This window comes from Lipotes vexillifer, unplaced genomic scaffold (assembly GCF_000442215.2).
Source record: "Lipotes vexillifer unplaced genomic scaffold, Lipotes_vexillifer_v1.1 scaffold680, whole genome shotgun sequence".
Taxonomy (NCBI): Eukaryota; Metazoa; Chordata; class Mammalia; order Artiodactyla; family Lipotidae; genus Lipotes; species Lipotes vexillifer.
The window spans coordinates 1,330,372-1,342,311 of record NW_006780838.1 but is presented as its reverse complement, the minus strand read 5'-3'; the positions used below and the strand labels follow the sequence as shown (position 1 = coordinate 1,342,311).

The window sequence follows — 11,940 nt, the reverse complement described above, 5'->3', positions numbered from 1 at the left end:
GCTCCACGGCACGCGGGATCCTCCCAGACCGGGGCACAAACCCACATCCCCTGCATCGGCAGGCGGACTCTGAACCACTGCACCACCAGGGAAGCCCAACACTACGTCTTTTGACTACTATCTTCCCTTCTTGCCTTCACAGCCTTCTTAAAAGAACAGTCTAAGTTACCCTCTCATTATATCTGCTGCCCCACTTCTCACTCACTACAATCTGGTCTCCATCCTCTCCAACTAATATAACTCATAAGGTCATCCAATCCAATGGACAGTTTTTAGTAATCTTAACATTTGAGGATTTTACAGCACTTGACAATTTTACCCACCACCACCTTAAAAATCTGACCCCCTGCTCTCTGGCTAGCTTTCCTAGTTTCCCAGCTTCTGCTTCAACTATCACCTACACATTGATGACTTCTGAATCTCTATCACCAGCCCAGCTCTTTCTCCTGAGCTCCAGACACACCATAACATTCATTTGTTCATTTTCAAGCTCCTCGACCTAAGCTGATCCAAAACTAATCTCTTCCTTCCCAGCCTCTCTCCTAGGGCACAAAATGGGAGATGATCTGGTCTTCTCATGCCTCCAATCTCATCATTCACACCTAACCAGCCAGCAACTCAATTCTACTCCTTTATATCTTTCCAATCTGTCTCCTCTTCTCCACCTCCACCACCTCTACCTCAGTTCAGGCCCACACCTGACCCTCCTACTTCTACTCTTGCCCGAACTCATCCATTTCCCAGAGTGACTGGTTCCAAGAACAAATCTATGCTATCCATTTGTTGGAAATCGATCAATAGCTTCTCACTGCTTTCAGGAAAAAATCCAAACTCTTCAGCATGGCATGTAAGAGATTATGATCCATCCCTTCCTACTTCATCAGCTTTACCTCCTCCAACAGCCCAATCCACATTACAGACAACAGCATGCTGACCTCTTATACTTTTCCAGCAAGGTATGAGTCTCTCACTGTGCCCTGTATCAAAACTGCCCCTTCCACTCCTAGTCATGTTTCAAAACTCAACTTGACAGTCTCTAAGAAACTTTCCTTGACACCCCCCCCTCACCAGTCTAAAGCAGATTCAATTCCTTCCATGCCCCTTCAATACTCTATATATGCCACTGCTGTAGTACTCATGATATTACGTTATAGTTGTTGGTTTAATTGGTCTGTTCCCCCACAGGGCTGTATTTTTCATTCTTGTATGCTCAACACCTAGCATAGTGCCTAGCACATAACTAACACCAGATAAATGCTTACTAAGTGAGTGAATAAATTTAAGATAAAGAAGCTGGCTTACTGTCTTTCGTAATGGCTTGCTGCGAATCGCAAGACCATCCATGTAGTCCTCCAGTTTGAACTTGTAAGTAACCTGCAGCTTCTGAAGCAAACTATCAAAGAAGTCACTACCCTATAAAGAGAAAAAATAAGAATCAGCCGAATCAGCCTGTTCCGATCCAATCTACCCAGAAAGTGGGGCAAGTGACCCTTTCACAGTTTTGTTAATGCTCAGCCATCTGATGTAAAAGGAGGCATATACAGTATTTAGTGGCCACCAACTAAGCACAAGACAAATTGATAGCATAAGCCTTTCCATGGTTTTAAAGATATGAAAACTCTCTCTCTCTCTCTCTCTCTCTCTCTCCACTTAAGACATTCAGAAAGCTTCCAAACTCAAAACTAACTCCAATTGCCAGAAGAAGTAACAGACATAGGGTAGGCCTAAACCCAAGAAAAGAGCATACAGTTTGTTGTCAACGTTGTTATAAAACATAGTATTTTGGGTGGTAAAAACCCATCACAACTAAAGGATGTTGAAGTCTTTATTCTAGGACATAAAGATGATGGTTTACCTCATCCAAGAGCTCCAAAAGTCTGTTCCGAATCTGTTCTGGGTTCTCAACATTCGGATCCTTGAGAAGCTGCCTGAACTTCTCAATCACCTGATAGAAAGCATTCTTCCACAGGATCTGATCCACATTCTGATTATCAGAGAACTCGATATCTAATAGAATACAGCGCTCATATAGCTGCAGCAGTTCAGCTCTGGAATAAAATACATGCAACTTCTAGCTCCAAATACACCACAGGAAAGGCTAGACCCAAGATCTGAGGTTCCTACAAATCAAACACCTTCCTTGGCAGGAAATCCAAAATGCCACCAGGTATAGTACTCACTCTAGTTTCCATTCTGCACAGCAGAATGTCATTCTAAAGACAGTTATGTCTAGGAAAGTAGTTCTTCCCCATATGCCTCCACCTAAATTTAACAGCCAAAGTAAAATCTTCACCACAAGTTACATGTTGTTCATTTCTTGGCACTTTAGAAAGTCTTTCCTTTTCCATATCCAGATTCCATGTTCTCTTAAAAGATTTTTTTCTTCTTAAAGAAAAAGTGGGAAATATAATCATTTCTAGGACTAGAAACAAAATTTTCTGTTCTGTTTTTTCCAACTCCCCTTCCCTTACAAAAATCAATGTGAGAAAGAGATAACACCCGGCAGCTTACCTAAAAGGTTTCTACCTTCCTCAGCCATGGGGGCCTGCACACCTCCAGCTTATCCCCATTCCCCTCTAGCCAGGATGGAACCCACCATACCTGAGCTGAGCCATCTTCTCCAGGCCCTCAGGACTGATGCGGTCCCTGGAGAGCAGGTTGCTGAGCTGCAGCTCTTGGTTGTCAGCCACCCGGAGAAGCCGATGTAGTTCCTGTTGCTGCATGTTCCTCATGTGTTGCTCCATCTCCTCAGGACTCATGGTGCTGGCAGGGAGGGGGCTACAGACATACTGTCCTGATGGGGTTGGGTAGCCTGGGTAGTAAGGCGCTGGGTACACACCGTTTGTAGGGCCCACCGGGTACTGCAGAGGGCTATAGCCTGTATAAGGATACTGGGAGGCGGGGCCTGGTGTCCGGGGGTAATAATAAGGGTTGTCTGAGTTTTGAAACTTATAGTAAGACGCTTGGGCCTGGCGTGAGTCACCCCAAGAGGTAGGGCTGACTTCATCATCAGTGTCCAAGAAATGCAGCTGCGGTGTCTGGCTCTTTAGAGCAGGTTTCTGATCAGGATTGTTTGGGTCCCACAATCGCCGAGTGGTGCCTCCTCGGCCCCAACTCCGAGATCCCTTACTACCAGATCCAAATAAAAGCCGAGGTCCCAAAGGCGTAGACTCTGGAGAACCGGCTGAATTGACAGACAGGGTGGTATGGGCAGGCAGAATCAGAATGCCACGGCCACGACCCCGAAGTTCTTGTCTCAGGTTTTTGGACTCCTGCTTCTCAGAGCCTTTGCCCACACTGCTCGAGCCTTTGTCTGACTTTAACCTATCCGAATCCTCCCTGGCTGACCTCACCATGGGGGAATCTTTGTTCATGGTTTCTGCATCGAAAGTAACGTGAAGAGTGCCTCGATTTTCTTTACCGCTGCTTTTCTGCTCTCCCTCCCCACAGCCAGACCAGCTTCTTTCTAAATGTTTCTTCCTTTCTGAGCTCCTCTGTGGCGCATCAGACTCATCGATTCTGTCCTCATCCAAGGAGTCAGTTGAGGACATAGATACTTGTTTCTTCAGTCGTGGCCTCTCCTTGGTCCGATCTTGGCGGCGGCGGCGACTTCCATTATCAGTCAGGCCGGTCCCCTCGGCACTGTTGTTGCTACCCGCTGAGCTGGTACTGCAAGTGCGGTAGCGGTTCCTTCGTTTGTCTGAGCGGGAGTAGCGCTTCACAGAACCTGGCTTCCCCTGAGCTGGGTCATCACTCACCTTCTTCACGCCCTCCCCTTTTTCAACCCTCTTTCCTTTTTCCCCCTTTGCAGCCCTTATTCTGTCACCACTTAGGCTCTTTTCTGCCTCCTCTTTGTCTGGCTTGTTCACAACCTCCTCTTTCACATTTCCCCTACATGCATCTTCCTCTACTCTCAGTTGTTCTACCTGGTTGACGATTTCTTCCTCATCCACCCTGCTGGTCGATTCTTTGGTAACAGTCTGCAAACGCCTTCCAGGCTGATAGATCTGCATGTCAGGTTTCTTTGTTCTCTTGATAATTCTTAGGCTTCGATCCTCTTGTCCAACAGTCCTAGGAAAAGACTCCTGTGCCCGAGTATTTTCTGGGTCTACAGGACCATTTTGCTGTGGGCTGTCTTTGCAGACATCTTTAATGAGCTGTGTACCACTTCCAACAGCAGAAGAATCTCTGTCATTAACAATTTCATCCTTAAATTCGTGACCTCCAGAGGGTTCCTTGATTTTAGGTCTGTTCCTTAGTCGGGAAAGACCAGGCTTATAGATTTCCAGATCTGGGCGCCTGTTATCTTTGCGCTGCCTGGGCTCCTTCATGTTTTCTGTGATGTTGGAGAGAGTGTTGGGGAGGAAGAGGTAGAATAATAAAGGGGAAGGAAAGGAAAAGGAATTGTCATTAAAAGTCAAGCAAGAGGGACTTCCCTGGTGGTCCTGTGGTTAGGTATCCACCTGCCAGTGCAGGGGACACGGGTTCGATCCCTGGTCAGGGAACTAAGATTCCACGTGCCGCAGGGCAACTAGGCCCACGTGCCACAACTAATGAGCCTGAGTGCCACAACTAGAGAGAAGCCCACACACACTGCAACAAAGAGCCCACACGCCGCAACAAGAGACCCCACATGCCACAACTAAGACCTGATGCAACCAAAAAATAAACATTTAAAAAAAAAAGTCAAGCAAGAATTACACATTGATATGTTAATACTGATGGACAAGGAAGGAAATTTCTGCAGAAACAGAAATTCTACTAGGTTTACAATATTTGTTCAGCAACTGGCAAAACTAAGAACTTAACTGTGTTGGAGCTACCTACACCTGAGTTGGGGAAACAAGGAATAAAACCTACATTCTCTTGTTACCCAAATCATATTCGGATCCACAAGACCCCAAACTACCTAATCATTGATAGAATAAAAGATCTCTAACCAGTTCTGCATTGGACTATTCTCTGCTATAGAGCCCTCAGCTCCATCTTGGTCTCTTCTTCTGCCTCTAACATTTTTCCAGTGTGGCTGAGTCCTTTTAACATACTAAGGGGTCGGGGTCGGGGGCGGTGTGGGGGGGGGAAGGGCAGAGAAAAAGAGGAGTATGCATACCAATCCACAGTTCTGGACATCTCTGGAGAAAAAATTTGCAACTCTATAGTCACTGAACTTGGCCAGGACAATCCTCTTCTTTAGCATTTCAACCATCCAATCACATACCTCCTGTTGAAGCAAACAGGAAGCAGTTCCTTTCACATTTTTCAACTCCACTCATGCTCACCAACTCTCTAACAGCAGCCAGCAGGGTCCTTCCAAGGAAATACTGCTCAGACTGTCATCATTAGAATACTGAGACTAACTGCTACTATGATGATGTTATATGAGAAGAAAAAAGCTCCATAAAGGAGCTTTCCCTGGAGGATGACAGAAGTATTGTGACACACTCTCAAAATACCAACGACTGGGGCACTCAAGAATAAGAGAACAGGACTTTAGAAACCACTCTCCAGGCTCCAGGAACTTACAGAATGACAGATAAGCAAGCATCAATTTTTTTACCTGTTACGTTTATCTGTTAAGGGGAGAGTCTACTGTAAATAGCCACTAAACTGTTCAGTGGGGAAGAAACAGAAATTAGTGAGATTACAGAGTACACTCAAAATGGAAAGTTATAGAAAATCCTATAAACACAAATGCAAACAAGCTCATAACAGGGATCACACGCTCCAGCATTTACACCCATGGGTGTAACGAAATTGGAAAAAAAACAAAACCACAGGGCTTCCCTGGTGGCGCAGTGGTTGAGAGTCCACCTGCCGATGCAGGGGACACGGGTTCATGCCCCGGTCCGGGAGGATCCCACATGCCGCGGAGCGGCTGGGCCCGTGAGCCGTGGCCGCTGAGCCTGCGCGTCCGGAGCCTGTGCTCCGCGACGGGAGAGGCCACAGCAGTGAGAGGCCCGCGTACCGCCAAAAAAAAAAAAAAAAAAAACCCCACAAAACCCTTAAGTTTAAGATACTGCTTCAGTATTTTGTGAAGTCTAAAAGACTGCCTCATCCACTACGAACAAACGTAAAGCAGTTAACTCCAGAACAGCTCACCCTCAGCAGCCTGTGCAAGCTGCGGGGTCGGGTGGGAAGAGCCATTACCACTTTCCAGAGAGGAGGGAGAAAACAACCTGAATAATCCAGTGCACGTGACCCATGAAAACCAATTTCAGACTTCTGCCACAAGCCTGCAGGAATATAACTACCATTCTACACGACTCCACTGCCTAACCAAAGAGAGGTGAGGCACCAGAATCTTCCTTGGTGCTTTCCTGGTGTGGCTGGAGACTTTAACTTGCAAGTTGAACATTCTCCCTGATAAAAACTGCTCCCACACATGCCAAAGCCAAACCAGAGTAGAGTCAGCTCTCTGAGGTCCTGGATCCCTCCGGTGGCGCAGCCTTCAGAAGCCTCACTTACGGGGGAAAAGTTCAGCAAAGAAGTCCCAAGCTGTTGAACCTTCCTCCTCGATGTTCCCAGCTCCTTCCAACACTAAAGAAACGACGGGGCAGGCCTGCGGATGACTCCTCGGGGAACCATACACCCCGGGGGCCTCCACCAGACCCCGGAGCCCACTCCTTTCCGCGTCCCCTGACGGCTGGGAATCCTGTGAGAGGTCTGGGGCAATGGGGAGCAGTCACCTTCGCCGTTAGAAAGGGGGCGGGGGAAGGAACCCGGGCTGCGCTCTCCCGGAGGGGCCAGAGCTTGCAGAGCCCGAGCCCACACCGGCTTTCTGGCTGGTAGAGCGGGGAGGGACCGCCCTCGGCCCCCGCCCCCACTGTTGGGGGAAGGGGCGGGGGCTCTGGAGCACCACGAACTGAGCGGGGAGGAGGCAGAGGAGGAGAGGGAGGCGGGGCGGGCAGGCCCGGCCCAGGAGCTGGGCGGCGCGACTCACCTCTGTTCCCGGCCTGCGGAGCCAGAGTGGCCAGGATCCCTCGCAGCTCCGACGCGGAGATCCGGACACGCTCCAACCCCTCCGCCATCTTCGCGGCTGCTGCTGCAGCTGCAGCTACTCCACCAGCGCCGCGCGCAGCCAGGAAACCACGACGGACGGGCGGCGCGCGCGCTCATCCACCTCCCACCCTTTTCCCCGCCCCCTCCTGCCCTCCTCCCCAAACGACGGTGGCCGCACTGGGAGGAAAAGCGCCGAACGCACGTTCGGTCGGGAAGAGGCGGGCCGCGAGCCTGGGCGGGGCAGGCGGGCACCGCGCGTGCGCAGAGGTGTGGCCGGGAAGGTACGCTGAGGCTGGAGTTGGAGGCGCGGCGCCTGGGAGGTGAGGTGAGGTCTGGCCCGGCCGAGCCAGGCCAGGCAAGGTGGGCGTTCGCTGCGGTGGCTGCTCTTGCTGCCGTGGTGTCCTTCGAGGACACCGGTACCAGCCTGGGGCTCGGGTTGACGGGGGCCTCCACCGTCCGGCCCTTTCCACTCATCTTAGGCCAGGGTCTCCCGCCACAGGCCCGGACTACTGCCCCAGGCTTTTACTTTGCGACCTTCAAGATCTTGTAGGATAGTTAGTATTATGCCCCTTTTTTTTCTTTCTTTTTTTTTTTTTTTTTTTAAGATGAGGAAACTGAATCCCAGAGAACCGTAGCAAATGCCCAGGGTGACACAATCGATAATTACCAGAGACTCAAAAGTCTTTTCCTTTATGGCAATCTACATCCCAAACTTCGTGACTTTTTTTTTTTAATACAGTATAGATGGCTCTTGCTGAGGGAAGGGGTTGTGTGGAAATAAGTCAAGAGGTGTTATGAGTCGATTTGGGAATTTCTGTAGCACTGTGGATTCTGGGAAAAATTACTTGACTTTCCTGGATCTCAGGTTGATTTTTTTTTTGTCATCTTTAAAATGTAACTGGATCTGAAGACTGGTACTTTACCTGTTTGTTCATGAGCCCCGTGTTCAGAACTGTGGTGGAACTCCCTCCTCTTGCAAGGCTTCTTCCCTCCACCTCTTGAGCTCCTTCCCAGTCCCACACAACCTATTGGACCTCTACACCATCAAAGAATAGCTACCGATTATTCCTTAGACTGGGCTTAAAAGATTTAAACAATCTCTGACAACTCATTCAATTCCTATTAGGGGGCAGACGCTTCGCCTCCACGAAGTTCTCAACAGATGGAGAAAGTCAGTAGATAGCAAAAGAAGGGGAGTGATTGGAGTGGTCAGAGCAAATGGCAATCTTTAAAACAGATATGAAAGAAATAAGAAAAAAATGTTTAAAACTAATTTGTTTTCATAGTGAAATTGACGAGGACATTGCAACAGTTTTTTTTTAATGGAAAAATAATCTGAAGGAAACTTTCTTAGAGAGGAAAAACACCATTGCCAAATTAATACAGCAGTATCAGTGAGCTGCAGATGAGGTATGCCAAAAGTTAAACCAGCTCAAAAACTTTTATGAGAACTCAGAGGAAAAATATAATAGATAGAAACTATTGAGAGGTAAAGGTATGAGATATGGAGAATGGATCCAGAAAACTAATAATCAAATATGAGTCCAGAAGGTGATAACAGAACTGACTGAGGAGGGGCAATAATCAAATATATAATAGAAGAAAATTTACTAAGTTGATGGAAAATGTAGATTTAAGACTTAAATTCAACCCTCAGATTTAAAGGGTTCATGAAATACCAGGTAGAAATAAGTGAAAAGACAACCATATTTAGACCTGTATCACAATGAAAGCTGAGTTTAAAGAATTAAAATATGTGCTGATATATTCAAGATACATTGTTAATTTTTTAAGCCAATTGCAGAACAAGACATAGAGTATGGTTCTGTCTGAGTGCAGCAAAACCACTTATTGCATATGTAAATTTCTATATAAATACATCAAAAAAGATGTGGAAGAATACATACCGAACTTTTTTAAATGGTTATCTTGGGAATTCCCTGGCAGTCCAGTGGTTAGGACTCCAAGCTCTCACTGCCAAGGGCCCGGGTTCGATCCCTGGTTGGGGAACTAAGATCCCACAAGCTGCACAGCGTGCCCAAATAAATAAATAAATAAATAAAAAGAATGAAAATTAATAAGCTACGTATTCAATAAGGGTAGAAAAAGAAAATAAAAATAGAAGGAAGAAATAAAGATAAAATCAGAAATAATAAAGAAAAAAGAACAGCACTTGATAAATTGAAGCACTCATTCTTCAGAAATAGACATTAAAATAGACACATTTCTGGCAAAAAATTTTGAAAATTCAAGATATCCTACCAAATGCTTCATAGGTCATCAAATCTCTGATTTTCCCCTAAAATATTTGTTTCTTTGCCAGCCTTATATCTCAGTAAATTATACCACCATCTAAGTCAAAACCCAACAGTTATCCTTGACACCTCCCTCTCCCTCAGTCCCCACATTCAATCCAATATCAGGATATGTCTCTTCTATATCTGTAGTGGTGACATATGGAGTTCATCACCTCAACATTTTCACCTTCCTTTCATCTTGAAAACTGTCCCTTACTCTCACTCAGAAGTACTTTCTCTTTTCCTTTTTCTGTCTATTTCCTTTTCTCCTTTATTTCCTCTTTTACTCCCTTCATTTGCTCCTATTTTTCCCTCAGGTGCAGAGATTTGAGGCAGTCCTGCTGTTCAGCTCACATTATCATCAACAAGGCCTTTCTCATTTTATCTTTTTTTCCTTCATTCCAATTCCCAGTCATGTTCCTTCCCTCTTCCTTCAGTAGCCACTCTAATGTGTTTGATACATGTCCTTGGATATACATGTATCTTTGAATAATAATATAGTATTGTTTTATATATGTATGTGTTTTAAATGTACATATTTGATATTGTGTTATAGAAATCATTGTTTCATGTTTCTGTAAGTATTTCTATTGCATAGTATTGTCTTAAATGACCTCACACCCTTGGCCACTGGTCCTGGGCCTAGATGGGCCAATCAGAGTCCCTACCCAGAATTTTTTTTAACTGAGACTAAGAGAAAAAGAAAATCCCTCTCCAGTTTGGAAGCCGTAAAATGTAAACACAGGAGCTGTCGGCAGCCATGTGTCCTGCCATGCGGAACCAGCTGGTCTGCAGTGAAAAGAATGAAGCCGACATGCAGAAAGCAGCAGAGGTGAGAAACAATGAGAAAGTCCTGGAAAATCTCAAAGTCCCTAGTTCCAGTTGTTCCTGATGTGCCATGTTCCTGCCCTTCCCATGGTTCAACTCTCCCTTGGATTCCATGAGCCAGTAAATTCTCATCACCTCCCTCTTGTGCCTAAGCCAGTTAAAATTGGGGTTCTATCACTCGTAACCAAGAGGTCTAACTAATTATAATCTCCAAAATGTATGTGCGTGTGTGTTTTTTAATTGTGGTAAAATATACGTAACATGAAATATACCATCATGACCATTTTTAAGTGTACAGTAGTGTTAAGTACATTCACATTGTTGTACAACCAATCTCCAGAACTCTTTTCATCTTGCAAAACTGAAACTGCACCCATTGAACAACAGCTTCCCATTGCCCTCTCCTCCCCACAGCCTCTTACAATCACCGTTCTACTTTCTATGGATTTGACTACTCTAGGTACCTCACATAAGTATAACCATATGGTATTCATCTTTTTGTGCCTGGCTTATTCCAATTGGCATAATATCCCCAGGATTCATCCATATTATAGCACATGTCAGAATTTCCTTTTTTAAGGGTAACTAATATTTCGTTGTATGTATATATCACATTTTGTTTATCCATTTATCTGTCGCTGGATACGTGGGTTGCTTCCACCTTTTGGCTATTGCAAATAATGCTGCTATGAACATAGGTGTACAAATATGTCTTTGAGACCTTCATTGAATTCTTTTAGGTATATAACCAGAAGTGGAATTGCTGGATCATATGGTAATACTGTTTAATTTTTTGAGGAACTACCACACTGTTTTCCACAGCAACTGCACCATTTTACATTTCTACCAACAGTGCAGAAGGACCCCGGTTTTTCTACATCCTGCCAACACCTGTTATTTTCCCAGTTTGGGGTTTTTTTAAATAGTAGCCATCCTAATAGGCATAAGGTGGTATCTCACTGTGGTTTTGATTTGCATTTCTCTAATGATTAGAGATGTTGAGCATCTTTTCATGTGCTTGTTGGCCCTTTGTATATCTTTTTTGGAGAAATGTCTATTCAAGTCCTTCGCCCATTTTTTATGGGTTTGTTTTTCCAAAATGTATCTTGAATGATTATTTTTTTCTACCTCCACTTTCACCATCCAAGCCCCCCTGTTTTTCGTGTGGACAACTGTAATACTTCATAACTGGACACCTTGAATCCACTCTTCTCTCTTTCCTTTTCATTCATTGCAATGTAGCAAGTGATTTTCTGTAAACATGGATTCTAACATGTCACCTGCTCAGAATTCTCCAATGGCATTTTTAAAAAAACTTTTATTGGAGTATAGTTGATTTACAATGTTGTGTTAGTTTCCACTGTACAGCAAAGTGAACTCTTTTTTAGATTCTTTCCCATATAGGTCATTACAGAGTATTGAGTAGCGTTCTCTGCTATACAGTAGGTCCTTATTAGTTATCTATTTTATATATAGTGATGTCAGTCCCAATCTCCCAATTTATCCCTCCCCGCCCCCTCCCCTGGTAACAAGTCCAATGGCATTTTATTGCTCTTAAAAAAAAATCCATGGACTTCCCTGGTGGTCCATTGGTTAAGATTCCACTGGGGGGGGGGGGGGGGGCGTGGGTTCAATCCCTGGTCTGGGAAGTTCTGCATGCTGTGAGGTGCGGCCAAAAAAAAATTCCATGAGTCATGGTCCCTTATGACCTAGACTCTGCCAACTTCACTCTCCTTATCTCTTATCACATTTCCCATTGATCACATTTTCAGATACATTGACCTTTTAATTCCTGGAAAATGCCAATCTCTTTCCC

General features: G+C 45.2%; 2 protein-coding genes across 2 annotated transcripts in view; one reads left to right on the top strand and one right to left on the bottom strand.

Annotated features, from left to right (window-relative positions):
- Positions 1–7,177, bottom strand: part of SMG6 (SMG6 nonsense mediated mRNA decay factor) — a 242,306-nt gene extending 235,129 nt beyond the window's left edge. The window contains exons 1-4 of the mRNA XM_007454196.1: positions 6,941–7,177; positions 2,602–4,336; positions 1,856–2,048; positions 1,303–1,413 (exon numbers count right to left, since the gene is read on the bottom strand). Of these exons, the coding sequence (XP_007454258.1) occupies positions 1,303–1,413; positions 1,856–2,048; positions 2,602–4,336; positions 6,941–7,028 (2,127 nt within the window). The 5' untranslated portion in view covers positions 7,029–7,177. The remainder of the gene's footprint in view (positions 1–1,302; positions 1,414–1,855; positions 2,049–2,601; positions 4,337–6,940) is intronic.
- Positions 5,442–11,940, top strand: part of SRR (serine racemase) — a 15,370-nt gene continuing 8,871 nt past the window's right edge. Inside the window, exon 1 of the mRNA XM_007454197.1 lies at positions 5,442–5,537. Within this exon, the coding sequence (XP_007454259.1) occupies positions 5,527–5,537 (11 nt within the window). The 5' untranslated portion in view covers positions 5,442–5,526. The remainder of the gene's footprint in view (positions 5,538–11,940) is intronic.